Genomic DNA, 13,239 nt, shown 5'->3' with positions numbered 1-13,239 from the left:
ACTGACCAGTCATAACTTACCGTGTCGGGGGCTATTGTGAGTTGTTCAAGTATGGTGATATGTTAGAAAAGAGAAAGCGCTGTGCTGGGGCCCGAGTTAGTAAGTGCGGGAAGCTATTGTATAATGGTATACTGGAACTGGATCATCATACGCTCCTTGGCCTCAAAGCGAAAATGGTTAACCAAGACTGGCGAGGCGCTGCGCCACGTGCCTCCTCCCATTGAGTGGGACCTGCGGGGTGGCACAGGCTGACATGGCACAGGCTGACAGACCGAGCAGCAGAAAAGAAGACGTTCACCACATTCTTCACTTGAGCCTGGCATTCTCTCAACTGGTTGTATCCCGCCGCCTATCCCATCTCTACTTCAAGACGCCAGTGACAGGCTATGGCTGTGTAATCTTCATCACTTGGCATAATGCAAGACGAAGAGGACCAGTGTCCGACCTGCTACGGCATCCATATCAGACGGTTCTTCATCGAGAATGCCGAACCGGGCTGCAGTAGCTGCCAGGTCCTGGCCCGAAGCCTTCGCCACTTTTATCCCCCAGAGGGCCCCCGAGGGAAGGTGAATCTCATCCCCGACTACTTCCCAGACGGGTCACCCTACGTTCAGATCTCAGATAAGAACGACGAGGACGGGTCGCCGGCTGGCATTGTCTTTCATGTCACGCGTGAAGGGGATGCCCAGTCCGTCGCACAGAACGTCGGGGGGTTCTTCGACAACTTGGCCGTCCGCCGCGACATCGAGGAAGTGCCCTCTGGCCCGTCCAGTGTTGACCAGATAACAACTTGGATCCGCCGGTGCCGCGAGTCTCATGCCAAGTGTCAACGTGAGACACCACCATTGCCGACCAGGGTGATCGATGTCAGCACGGGAGACGGGAACTGTCGCCTGTACGAATCACACGGCGAGCGTGCCGAGTACATTGCGCTTTCGCATTGTTGGGGGAAGATTACCATCCTCACGACGTTGAAGAAAAACGTCAAGGCTCACACCCACTGCATCAAGCTCGAAACGTTACCCAAGACATTCCAAGAGGCCATCCAAACCACTCGCAACCTAGGAGTTAGGTACCTGTGGATCGACTCTCTTTGCATCGTCCAGGACGATGCCCAAGACTGGGCGAGGGAGTCGGCCATGATGGCCTCCATCTACCGAAATGCGTACCTGACGCTCGCGGCAACGGCCGCCAACGACGGCTCCGAAGGCTTGTTCAAGCGCCGTAAGGTCGACACGTACTCGTACGCGCTGAGCGGCGCCCAAGATGGAACGGATGATGACGTGACGATTCGAGCCATGATGCACCGGAAACATGACTGTCTCCGCGCGGTCGACGATCTCTCCGAGTCTGGCCTGGCATCTCTGCCCCTGATGACGCGCGCATGGTGTTTCCAGGAGCGTCTGCTGTCGTCCCGGATCCTCCACTTCGCGGCCGACGAGATGATCTGGGAGTGCCAAGAGGCCACGAGCTGCGAGTGCGACCGGGTCGAGGACTACCCGCAGCACGACTGGAACAAGCTGACGGGCGAGGACACGATCGCCCAGGAGGTGCCCGACCGGACGCTGTTCCGGCTCCCCGGCAGCGAGAAGCACTGGTTCCGGCTGATCCGCACCTACACCGTCTTGAACATCACCAAGGACTTTGACCGCCTGCCGGCGCTCTCGGGGATCGCGAGCAGTCTGATAGCGGCCGACGAGTACATGGCCGGCATCCGACGCGGCCGCGCGCTGCAGGACCTGCTCTGGGCGACGACCGCGTCGCCGCCCCCGCGCCGGCCCGACACCTACGTGGCCCCGTCGTGGTCCTGGGCCTCGGTCATGGGCCGAATCATGCACGATCTGCCGTGGAACATGGACTGGGCGCACCGTCCCGAGGTGTCGGGCGGGCTGGCGCAGGTCAAGAGCATATCCACCGTCAAGTCCACGGTGGACCTGTTCGGGCGCGTCCAGGCGGGCGAGCTGCGGATACACGGGACCTACTTCAAGGCGCGGGTGAGGCAGAAGGACGAGAGCGAGATCATCGGGTCGACGTTTGGGCGGCATTGGCTCACCCTCGAGATACCCGACCTGCCGCCCTCCGTGTGGCCGACGGAGCCGATGTTGGACACGGTCGAGGACGCTCGCGACGCGGTGGGCCGGTCTGTGCGGATTCTGGCGCTGTGGTCGCTGTACGGACAGATCAAGTTTCTTATCCTGGCCCGCCAATCCCGCGTTCCGTCGAGGTTCCGACGGATTGGGCTGGTGGGGATGTTCCCGTTTGGGGTGCGCGAAGGGAACACCAAGGTCAAAAAGTCCACGTTCGACGAGTTTTTGGAGAAGGGACGCAAGTCAGATATTACTATTGTGTGAATTGACCCGTAAGTTCGAATGCAAATGGCCTCTCGTTATAGTTCTGGCTTACCGGAGCATCGATAAAACATAATCTGGTTGTCTGAGGTCATTACATCCAAATCTTCCCCAATGAAAATCGAGGTGAGGTTGCAAGATCTGCATTGGCCATCTCTCGTCGTGTCGTCATAGCCGAGATGGACGAAGCCAGCACTCCTAGGGCGATTATCTTCGACCTGGACAATACACTTTTTGACCATCGTCATTCCTTACAGTGTGCCATCTCGGCTGTCCGAAGCAGAAGAAAGTCAAGGAGTTCTTCGCAGCTGTGGGTATGGCTGAGCCGAGTCCCACAGAAGCCAAGGAGTTTCGAGACATATACAAACGAGCATACCGGGACGCCCGCCGAGCCACCCCCGGAAGCATCGAAACCTTATCAAGACTTCGCGAGCATGGCTATCTCCTGGCAATACTGACGAATGGGCGGACCGAGGATCAGACAGAGAAAGCGAAGGTTATAGGGGTTCACCATCTCGTCCATCACCTCATCACCTCGGAAGAAGCTGGTTGTGCCAAGCCGGACCCTCGCATCTTCGAACTTGTTCTGGATCGTTTGGGTACGACCGCCGATACGACTCGCATGGTTGGCGAATCTCCGAGCTCAGATATCAAGGGAGCGTTGGATGCGGGTATTCGTCCCATACTGTACTCTCCTTTGGTACAAGGGTCTGAATGTCTCTTGTTTGAGCAGGAAGTGCCAGTTGTTCATCACATGAGTCAGCTTCTGCGACTTGTCGTTCTAACATACCTCGACCCAGTGCATTGTCCCGTTTAAGGTACATTTTGTCCGTAAACGGCATTGCTGTTTCCACTTATTACATTGCATAATGCCAGCTTGGTATTTGTATCATCTGTGAGAAGATACGAGGTAGCGAAAGTGAAGGCCAGACTAGTATGAGGGACAGGCAAATCCCTACGAAGAAAGCTTCCCACAGTGCAATATCTTTCATGATGGCTTCAACGAATGGTACCCTCTGGAAACTACTCATGAAAAACCAACCTAACAGAGCTGAGCAGACCCCAAAGCCAAATGTACGCGCCGAAGTCAACAAATACCAACACCATGTCACCCAGCAGCAAAGACTAGCCATTTATCTCGCCCCGAATCCAATACCAGAGTAAGGTCACGTGTTCGGTCATTTTTGGGTGTCCTACTAGTCTCATCAAACAGTATCAACGATCCCCTCCCATCAACGCAATCCCCCCCTCGAGCACCATCCGCTCATCCGGGCACGTGACCGTCCGGAGCGCCTCCCCGGGCTCGAAGAACCGCGGCGTGAACCGCTCCTCCTCGCCCCCCGTCATCCTCTCGTCGGCGACGGCCAGGAACCAGTAGATGAGCTTCAGGTACCCGCCGCCGTCCCCCTTGACGCGGTGCGTGACCATGAAGCTCTCCGTAAAGGTGCGGTGCAGGCGCGGCTCGCCGCCGCCGTCGGGGTCCGCGGCCGTCGGGGCCCGCGTCGCCATGGTCAGCGGCTGCAGGTGGCAGGCGTGGCCCGTCTCCTCCTCGACCTCGCGCAGGGCGGCGGCGTACCGGTGCTCGCCGCAGTTGCGCCGGCCTTTGGGCAGGACCCATTCGGGTGTCTTCTGCTGCGGCTTGTTGCTGCTGTCGCTGCTGTCGGCGTGGGCGTGGCGGAGGAGGAGGCAGACTTTTTCTTTGGAGGCGTCGAAGAGGACGGCGCCGCAGCTTTCGGCGTACTCGGCGCAGTTGTAGACTTTGGAGGTGGAGGATGCCATGGCGACAACGGTGGACTGGGTGTGCGGATTGGTGTGGGTATGACAAGACGTAGATGCGATTATCTTGTGCGGTGCGGGAAGGGTCTGCTCAATAGGAGATCAGACTTGGTGTCGTGAACAAACAACACCGCCGTTACTAGCTTGTGTACGAAGAACCGTTCACAAAAGGATTATTGCAAAAGCACGCTGGGGTAAATAGGAAAAGAATCTTGAAAAAAAAAAGAAGAAAAAAATAAGTATCGGAGTTTCCATGGGTAGTCTTTGCGAAAACAGTGGCTCTCGACATTTTGGCCTCTTAGACTTATAATTATAAACTTCGTCAATCCCAGGCGCCACTTTTACCTTAATTGCAGCGTGGATCCAATCATGTCATTGCATAGTCCGATTACCTGGCTGGACTTGTTGCTTTCACCAAGTGGCTTCTTGAGAATGAACATCTCAGTAACTCGATGGATACTCTGGCCGACCAGTTGACCACACACAACATCTACTTAGCCCGATGTTTTAATCAGTATAGTTCGAGCTTCAGTCTGTTCAAAGAATGCCACCGCGCGTCTCCAGTACGGCTGCCCACAAGCCCTCAGCTAACGAGATCACAGCATCCGGCAGTGGTCCCTTGCGGATGAGGCTAACCGTCTCGACGGCCTGTTCCAGCCTGCTCGCCCCAATGATGATACCATCGGTCTCTCCAAGAGAAGAGTGGTACCTAGATTCCCACAGTTAGCGTCATGCCTCTTCCAGGGAATATATGTGACTGGTACTTACGCAATCCATCTGTACGCCACCTCGGTCGAACTAAGCCCATGAGCCTTGACGCCGGCGTCGAATGTCTTCATGGCACCCACCAGGTCCTCACTGCCGAACATCTGGCGCACGAGGGGGCCGAACGGGTGATCGTCCCCGAAACGGGTTCCGGCGTGGTCGTTGTTGATGAGCTTGCCGGTTAGAAATCCGGCTGCCAACGATCTATTTTTACCTATTAGAAGTGGCAACAGAGCAGCGTTTGGTAGAGGGGCTTACTGAAAGCCATTGAACACCATGTTATGGGTACGCAGCAGCGGCAGCAGTTTCTCCTCCATGCCCCGCGTGATCATGTTGTACGGCCCTTGGTAGCAAACAGGCTTGGTCCATCCGTGTTGGTCGCACAGCTGTAACATCTTCTCCAACGTGACCGGTGGCACGTTGGACACGCCCCACTGTGTTCCATGACACCTGGGATCAGTCTAAATCCCACGATATAAGTGTCAACTCAACTTACGGCTTTGCAGTGCCCCCGAGAAACCTGTTCGTGGAAACTCTGGACTTGCTCTTCGAGGGGCGTTGCAGGATCTGCACGATGGATATGGAGTATGTTCACCTGCCCGCGGGAACAGTGAGTTATCGCACCCAAAAGAAAATGGAGAGGGGCACTGAGAAACGAAGGCTATTACTCACACCCTCTGGTCGCCGCAGGCGCTGGAGGCTGGCGGCGGCCGACGCCTCAATGGCCTGCTTCGCCAAGTCGCCGCTGCCATCGTTGCGAACGTCCGTCATGATCTTGGTGTCGACCAGAAACGCGTCGCCGCCGACCGCATCCTTTACGTCGCCCAGCAGCTCCTCGGCCTGGCCTGGGTTGTTGGGCGGGTAGCGGGCTGCCGCGTCTAGCCGGGTGACGCCCAGATCCCGGAGAGTCTGGAGGAGCGTGCTGACGGCTTCGGCATCTTGCCATGCCGAGTTGGGGAAGCCGAGCGAGGCCGTCCCGAAGATGATCTGTGGATGCGCCATTGGAGTTGGTTTTCCAAAGGTCGGTATCAATGCGGAGAGTTTGGTGTCGTGGAAAGCAAGAGTTGTTGGTTGTGAAACGAAAATGTGGTCAGGGGTCCGAATAGATTTTGGTAGCTTCCTCCGAAAGCCCGGATTAGATATGACCCTGCTGGCCCGATCAGTATGTACTTTGTCGTATGACTGAAGGAACTGAAAGGGGAGAAGTACCCATCGGCAAACCAACGAACCAATCGGTGAGGATCTAGCCAAGCAAGGGATGGCGCACACATCATACCGAGCCGTGAGATTTGAATTGGATTTCTAAGCAACTTCTCATTAACTACTAAGCACACAAGTATCGTACATGTATTAAATTGCTCAAGAGTATGCTATATGATATGTTTTTGATATATAACAATGCCTAACTGGCCAATATCGCCCCTCTGACACAACCCCGGCGATAATTACACTACACACCTAGCCCTAGAGATTGGCGATTGATTATAGAGGCTAATATCTTCTTTACTGTCTTAGCACGTCAGATCAAAGTACGGCGTACTGCTCCCCAGCGGCGTGACGGCGAACGAGATGTCCGTCTGCGCCGTGTTCGCGTCCTTCAGGGTGTACCAGAAAGTTTTGCGGGACCCAAAGAGCGGGCAGCCGACCTCGCGCCAGTAGCGGCGGGCGTTATCGAGGTTCGCGACGGCGGCTCCGGAGTTGGGGCCGACTGTTTTGGCCCAAGATGTCAGCATTCTGTTTTACATACAGAAAGAGAAAATCCATCGGATGACTTACCATGCGGCCACCCCGTTTCCGTAACCCAGACCTCCTTCCCGCTCGACACACTCTCCGTCTGCCCCAACGCCGACCAGAAGTTGTCGGCCGCCTGGTCGATCGAGTTGGGCCGCGTGTTCTCAAAGTAAGGAAACGAGTTGTGCCCCAGGAAGTTGACCGAGTCCGCAACCCCACGGTTCTCGGGCAAGACCCACGCCGTCCAGGTGTCGACGTGCCCGACCGGCTTGCTCTCGAGCGGCGTGCCGCGCACCCAGTCGCGCAACCAGCCGATGTACCCCTCGATCTCGGCGCCCGTCGCGCCCGCCCCGGCGTTGTTGGCGACGCCCTGGGGGCTGCTCCGGTACAGATCCTCGGACCCGACGCTGATACCCACGATTCTATCGGCGATGGCGCCGCCCAGCTCCTCCACCCCCCTCAACAACGCATTCAGCTCGTTCTCGTACGCGGGGCGGCCCGCGCTCGCCCAGAGCCCGACCAGGATTGTCGTTTGGGTGTCGACGGCGGCGCGGAAGGCGGCGATGGGGTCCGCGGCCGTGCCGCACTGCACCGCGGTGTAGAGACGCGCTGCGGTAAAGCCCGAGGTGCCGGCGAGGTTCTTGGCTTCGGTGAAGAAGCGGACGAAGTCGTCGTAGCCCCGGCACGAGCCGTCGTTGTTGGTGGAGCCGTAGTTGAATCCCTTCAGCTGGGCCGAGGCGAGGGACGCCAGGGCGAGTAATGAAGCTGTAGTGGACCACATCCTTTTTTTTTGAGGTATTATTTATTAAGATCTTGGGAAAGTTTTGTAAAGATTCAAAGTATTACGGGGAAAAGGACAAGAGGATGTGGGTCAAAGGGTTTCTGATTGCACATCGTAAAGCGGCCGTTTCGACAATTAAACAAAAACAAATGCATATACGTAGGTTCAATACTCCCAATCCCGGATTCCCGGCCCGTTGCATGTCGCACTCTCTCGTGTCTTAAGTTATGACGTGGGTGAGGCTCGTATTGTCTTAGAGCCAAGACTGCGGTGCTACGCACAACGCGCCCCTATTGGGCCGCCGAGTGGGATCAGCGCGCTCTAGCTGAGGGCCAAGCTGCAAGCGCTACACCCGAACTGCGACGCTCTACGACGTCGGCTTGGCAATGGATACGGGAGTTCTTTTCCGCTCTATTCCGAAGTGCGCGCGGCAACTATCGTCAAGTTGAGGCCCCCTTCCTGGTGAGACCGAACCACCTCTTCCACTGCGTCGCACTTTCTAGAGGACGAAGTCATACGTCTTTCTAAGCTTGGGTATATATTTCGCATTGTACATCCCCAAGGCCATGACGGTGAAGTAGAGCTTGTAATTTGGATACCCGATCATGCTGCCGATTGTACGCGAACGTTAGTAAGGGACCATGACACGAAAAACACTTTGAAGTCTTCTTACCAGGTTTGATTAAACACCCCTTCGATGCCTTCCTGCAGCCACTCGCCATTTGGCTGTTGTCGGCTTTTGATGAGCTGTAGCATTCATTGTCATTCAGTACCATTCCCCTTAAAAGTCCAAGTTCTACCAGTCTACGGGGACTTTGACATACCTCCAACCCCCGCTGTACCGGCTCCGGATCCGGATAGCCCGCGTGCATGAGCGCCATGACGGCCCACGCCGTATTGACGACCTGGCTCGCCACGTCGTGCTGGATATACCGCCTCTCGTCGCAGGACGAGTGGTGCTCGCCCCAGCCGCCGTCGTCGCGCTGCTTGCCGAGCAGGAAGTGGCACGCCTTGCCCACGCCCTCGTCGTTGATGTACTGCCGCCCCGCCGCCTCGAGGCCCTGGAGGGCGAAGTAGGTCCCGTACGTGAAGCAGATGGCCCAGGCGCCGTACCAGCTGCCGTCGGGGCGCTGGCGGGACCGGACGAACCCGACGGCCCGGTCGAGGGTTTTCCGGATCGCCCGCGGCCGGTAGTCGGGGAAGTGCGCCTGGAACCGGGACAGCGCTGTGAGCACCGCCGTCGTGCACTCGGGGTACGTGCACTCCACCATGATCTTGTCGAAGATCTCGGCCGGGTTGAGGTGGTGCAGGTACGTGCCGCTGCGGACGCGCTCGTAGCTGGCGTAGCCCCCGTCGGCGTTCTGCATCCCGAGGAGGGTGTCGACGCAGTCGTACAGGCGGGCGTCCTCGATCACCTTGGCGTAGCCGCAGTCCTCCTGCAGCAGGAGGACCGCCTTCAGGCCCTCGGCCGCGCAGTCGGACACGATGTAGCCGTTGCTGTGGGTGCTGAACGGCCAGCCCCCCTTGCGCGGCTGCCGGTGGGGATCGTCGTCGAGGTCGTCCCGGAACTGGGACGCGTCCAGGAAGTGCAGCGCGCCCATGAGCCCGTCCACGAAAGCAAACTTGTGGGCCAGGCCCGTCTCGGCCGCGGCCTGCGCGATGAAGGCCGTGTCCCAGACCTGGACGCCGTTGGTGCCGCCGCACGTCATCCCGTGCGGGCCGAGGCACAGGTAGACCCCGACTTTCTCGCGGTGCCGCCGGACCCGCTCCGAGTCGGGCCCGTCCTCGAAGTGGGCCGCGGCCATTTGGAAGGCCTTGTTGACGGGGGCGAGGCAGTTGTACTCGGTGTTGCGCTCCTCGTTCCGCATCAGCCGGGAGACCCGGCGATCGGCGAGGCGGTGGAACCAGCGGGGGCGGAAGTAGTCGAACCAGATCCGGATCAGGGCGAAGCATATTAGCAAGAAGGGCGAGATCTTGCGTAGGGTGTCCGACGGGGCGGTGTAGTTCCGCGCTCGGCGGAAGTCGACAGCCCGATACGGTTCCGTGTAGATCTCCTCCCGGATCTCTTCGAGCAAGGGGTTGAGCGGGATGGTGCATCGATTGGACCACAGGTATGAGGTCGGCAAATAGACGACGCGGCACTGCACCCACCAGCGCCAGGGGTGGAAGGGAAGCCATTCGGGGAGCACCCAGAGATCCGTCGGGATGCAGTCGACGCCCTCCCAGTCGTAGAGGTTGAGGCACGCCAGCCATATCTTGCCCCATTGCATGATCCCGGCGGCGCCGCCGTGCGACAAAAAGCACTCCCGGGCTTTGGCGAGTAAGGGGTGATCGTTGCTGTGGCCGAGCAATCGTAACATGACGTAGTACAGGCCTGTCGCGAACACGGTCGACTTGCCCTCCAGGTGCAGGCCCCAGCCGCCGTCCTCATTGGCGTGGTGCGTGAGGTAGCGCGTCATCTCGATCTTCCATTCGTCAGGCACCGGGGTCTCGGTGATGTACATAGCGAAAATGAGCCCGGGGAGCAGGAAGCTCGGGCCGCCATAGTCGCACGCCCAATGGCCCTCGGGCAGCTGCAACCGCGCCAGGAAGCTGAAGCCTTTGCGCGCGGCATCGTCAAACAGTGCACCATCGCCTTGATTGGTGGAGCCATTGGAAGCAGATACGCCTTGGACTTCAGTGTCAGTGTGCTGAGCAAGAGGTAGTCCAAGCAAGTATCTCTCGGCGTCGCTCTGAGGAGACGCCCTGCTGTCGGCTTCGCTGAGGTAGGTCCAATGGGAATCGCCGAGATCCGTCCGCAACCGCCAGCGCGTCAGATCCGTCGACGCTGCAAGTTTGTTATTCTTCATGGCGTTCGTAGCTTGTCGGTAGCAAATCTCGCAAGCACAATTGAAGTGGGCAAGCTTCTTGTGTCTTGTCTGCGATGATTGAACTCGCGGTCCGGGGGAAGAAAAATGCCGGCAGGCCGTCGGCAGCAGCAGCCGGAGTTACCAGTGCTTCTTGGCTCCGGAGAGATTACGAGTTCTTTTGGGGTGGTTACCAGTTTTGTAACCCTGCTCAAACCCCAGGATGGAGAAAAGGTGGAGTGGTGGTGCTGACAGTGAATACAGGGGTAAGATCATCCGAATTTTCCCAGCGGCGCAGTCACTCCAAATCACTGGCATCAAGATCACTCGGGTCCAAGCCATCTGGTGAACATACATTTGTTATTCATGAAAGAAAAAAAAGAAAATAGAAATCCTGACATCAGTCTAACATCCGTTCACGCCAATTGTCCAATCACAACAGGAGAGTTATGTTCAAAGTTTGATGCTGCCCACATCAACACCATCCGGCAGAGGGCGTTGGGGTCGTGCAAGGGTCAGCCTCGAAGCATCCGATCGTTGTGATCTATGAATGGAACCTGCCAACGCCCTGCAGTTTCCGGCACTGATGAAAAGTGCCTTGACTCTCCGTTCTAGGGGTTGGTCTCGCAGTATCTCCACAAACTTGGTGAGGTGAGGGAGGTTCTCACGGGAATCCACCAGGTTGAACCCGCAGATGACGATGACGAGTCCTGGTTCCATGTGCGAGAGCAGCGTCTGGAGTATGTCCAGGCTTGCTGATATGGTTTCCAAGCTGCCGTCTAGCTGCCCCATACCGCTCTCCATCAAGTCCGGAGTGTCGGGTATGGAGGACGGCGCGATGCTAATCATCTGGCTTACAATGGAGTAAATCATGGAGATGATGCCGGCATTCTTCACAGAGCCCAGTTGATCCTCGAACGAGTAAGCGGTCCTCGCAAAGAAGCTAATACAGTTGATGCCAACTTCTTCAGCGGTGGACTGGATCCTGATGCCAATACTTGAAAGAGCCTGGTCGAACGGTCCGTATGCAGGCCCCTCCACCCAGAGGATGCTGGACTCGGATGTTGGAAGCCACCGTTGGATATCCATAGCAACTTCGTTGGGGATCGTCGAGATATTACTCGGATCCTTGGAAGCAGCACTCCTGGGGCTGACTGTGAAGGGAGCCAGTGCCGGAAGCCACTTCTCCAACTCGGTTCGTGTTATATAGGAGGAGTCTATGCCAAATTAGTTAAGATCCTGATAGAGAACTTTCCATAGCAGGATACCTTGACTCGATCCAACGTCCTCGTTTTCTTTCATTTTACCTTCTAGCAGGAATTCGCTTGCTTGAAGAATGCTAAACTCTATCGGGGTCTCAGTATGTACAACAAATTTACGGATTCAACCAGGGACACTCACGGTGTTGGGCATTCGCCTTGAGCGTTTCACTCATCTGAGCTCCGACAACTTGGGCAAGCCTTTCGAACCGGGCATCCAACCCTCTGTCGATGTGATTCTTGATCTCGTTGAAGCCCGTCCTCTGCTCCGAGTGCATATCCTGGACCAGGCGATCATTCATGAGGCTCATCTCGTCGCGCACACGCTGGACTAGGCCTTGGATGGTCTTGACTCGTTGTTGCACATTCTTGTCGTAGAAGTGGTTGTCCAACGCCTTCTTGAACCGGTTCCACGCGGAACTGTACCACTTCATGGTGTAGCAAAGAAATGCGAATACTTCTTTGTACAGTAAGACCACCAGTCGTTTCATCTCGGCTGAGTTGCAGAGTTGCGTCCCTCTTCGGACGAAATTGATATCCCTGCTTATGTCTTGGAGCGCTTGCGAGAACCCATCTGCCATTGCTTCGTGATTGACGGAGGCCTGTTCTATCATGCGTTAGGTGGGAGTCCACTTTTGGATAACTAAAGGGCGGAGTGCTCGCCTTTACCACAGTGGTAATGATTCCAGTGATGAGGCTGATGTACTTATCGCCATCTGGTATCACACTAAACAGATATTTGTGTGAGTCCATGGTCTCGAGGAATGAGAAGAATTTTGCCTTTGCTCTTCCAAATCCTTTCTCGTTCTTCTTAGCCCACTTGACCTGCGCGTCGTGGACGGCAGTCCATAGAGTCTGGACTGACGGGACCGGCTCATTCTCAGAGCCTCCGAGATCTCCGATATCCAGTTTGAGGGTGCGCCAGAGTTCATTGGCAGCTTTCGCCTCCGATTGGAGGACCTCAACGTCTGGATCGCTACGATTCAAACAACCTTGTTAGTTGTGTATGTTGCTCGTCGAAATAAATCTAGTACTACTCACCCCTCAGGTGTCTCGAACCGAAGCCAGTCCTTCCAAATCGACGGCCTGAGCTCGGATGCTTGGAGGTCTGCCTCGTGCGCAGACATAGCCTGCTCAAGTGTGCTTTGGGGCGTTTTGTTTGTGATCTCGTTCGAGTATTTCCTTACGATGCGTGTTACTGATGGTTCATATTTGTCGTACTCCATTGCGACCTTGGCACATCGTCCTCAAGATTATTTGGCCCTTGCAGCAAGGTCAGAATAAGGCCTTGTACGTTTTGCGTATTCGACGTATTCGGCTGGGCACAGGGTGTCTCCTCGGGTCAAGTGCCGATTTTACCGAGTCCAGCTGCTGACCACCATTAAGCAAGCTCACCAATAAGAAGAGTATCTGTCGGGTAGCACCCGAGGCGGGGTCAAACGCGTCACTTTCCTCAGCCGTTGACCATGGTCAACAGGCCGGGATTGAAACTCGACGAAATGCTTCGATTGCTCCAGAAACGTACTCCTTCCAGATTATAACAGGTAATATGGAAATGTCAATAGCCCAATCTACCACAATGGAGCCAAGTGGAAATATCAGCGGCCCAGACACTGCTACAGGAGAGTTGATGCGTTCTTCATCGAGCAGCTCAGGCAATTACGAAGCCAAACCATCTGGCCACACTCAAATGCCGAACACCATTTGTTCAGTCACTGGTGCTAGCCATACGA

The 13,239-nt window shown here is 56.4% G+C and overlaps 7 protein-coding genes across 7 annotated transcripts; 2 read left to right on the top strand and 5 right to left on the bottom strand.

Moving 5' to 3' along the window:
- Positions 1-416: 416 nt before the first annotated feature.
- PG985_003604 (heterokaryon incompatibility protein-domain-containing protein) lies at positions 417-2,351 on the top strand (the record flags this gene model as incomplete). Its single annotated transcript, XM_066823373.1, has 1 exon — positions 417-2,351. One exon carries the CDS (start codon positions 417-419, stop codon positions 2,349-2,351), a length of 1,935 nt encoding a protein of 644 aa, XP_066686533.1.
- Positions 2,352-2,664: 313 nt separating this feature from the next.
- PG985_003603 (uncharacterized protein) lies at positions 2,665-3,165 on the top strand (the record flags this gene model as incomplete). The annotated part of the gene is made up of 1 exon (XM_066823372.1): positions 2,665-3,165. The coding sequence occupies one exon, from the start codon at positions 2,665-2,667 to the stop codon at positions 3,163-3,165; it is 501 nt and encodes a 166-aa protein (XP_066686532.1).
- A 398-nt stretch (positions 3,166-3,563) lies between these two features.
- PG985_003602 (uncharacterized protein) lies at positions 3,564-4,127 on the bottom strand (the record flags this gene model as incomplete). Its single annotated transcript, XM_066823371.1, has 1 exon — positions 3,564-4,127. The coding sequence occupies one exon, from the start codon at positions 4,125-4,127 to the stop codon at positions 3,564-3,566; it is 564 nt and encodes a 187-aa protein (XP_066686531.1).
- Positions 4,128-4,661: 534 nt separating this feature from the next.
- Positions 4,662-5,891, bottom strand: PG985_003601 (uncharacterized protein; the record flags this gene model as incomplete). The annotated part of the gene is made up of 5 exons (XM_066823370.1): positions 4,662-4,833; positions 4,893-5,093; positions 5,148-5,323; positions 5,386-5,484; positions 5,562-5,891. 5 exons carry the CDS (start codon positions 5,889-5,891, stop codon positions 4,662-4,664), a joined length of 978 nt encoding a protein of 325 aa, XP_066686530.1.
- Positions 5,892-6,400: 509 nt separating this feature from the next.
- Positions 6,401-7,401, bottom strand: PG985_003600 (glycoside hydrolase family 17 protein; the record flags this gene model as incomplete). Its single annotated transcript, XM_066823369.1, has 2 exons — positions 6,401-6,597; positions 6,666-7,401. 2 exons carry the CDS (start codon positions 7,399-7,401, stop codon positions 6,401-6,403), a joined length of 933 nt encoding a protein of 310 aa, XP_066686529.1.
- Positions 7,402-7,900: 499 nt separating this feature from the next.
- PG985_003599 (uncharacterized protein) lies at positions 7,901-10,250 on the bottom strand (the record flags this gene model as incomplete). The annotated part of the gene is made up of 3 exons (XM_066823368.1): positions 7,901-8,009; positions 8,075-8,148; positions 8,226-10,250. 3 exons carry the CDS (start codon positions 10,248-10,250, stop codon positions 7,901-7,903), a joined length of 2,208 nt encoding a protein of 735 aa, XP_066686528.1.
- Positions 10,251-10,700: 450 nt separating this feature from the next.
- PG985_003598 (uncharacterized protein) lies at positions 10,701-11,940 on the bottom strand (the record flags this gene model as incomplete). The annotated part of the gene is made up of 2 exons (XM_066823367.1): positions 10,701-11,464; positions 11,649-11,940. 2 exons carry the CDS (start codon positions 11,938-11,940, stop codon positions 10,701-10,703), a joined length of 1,056 nt encoding a protein of 351 aa, XP_066686527.1.
- Positions 11,941-13,239: the final 1,299 nt, after the last annotated feature.

This window comes from Apiospora marii (assembly GCF_038362585.1).
Source record: "Apiospora marii strain CBS 49790 chromosome Unknown utg000003l_segment0_segment0, whole genome shotgun sequence".
NCBI classification, from domain to species: Eukaryota; Fungi; Ascomycota; class Sordariomycetes; order Amphisphaeriales; family Apiosporaceae; genus Apiospora; species Apiospora marii.
Note: the sequence above shows the minus strand (reverse complement) of the source record. Positions and strands in the feature narration are given on the sequence as shown.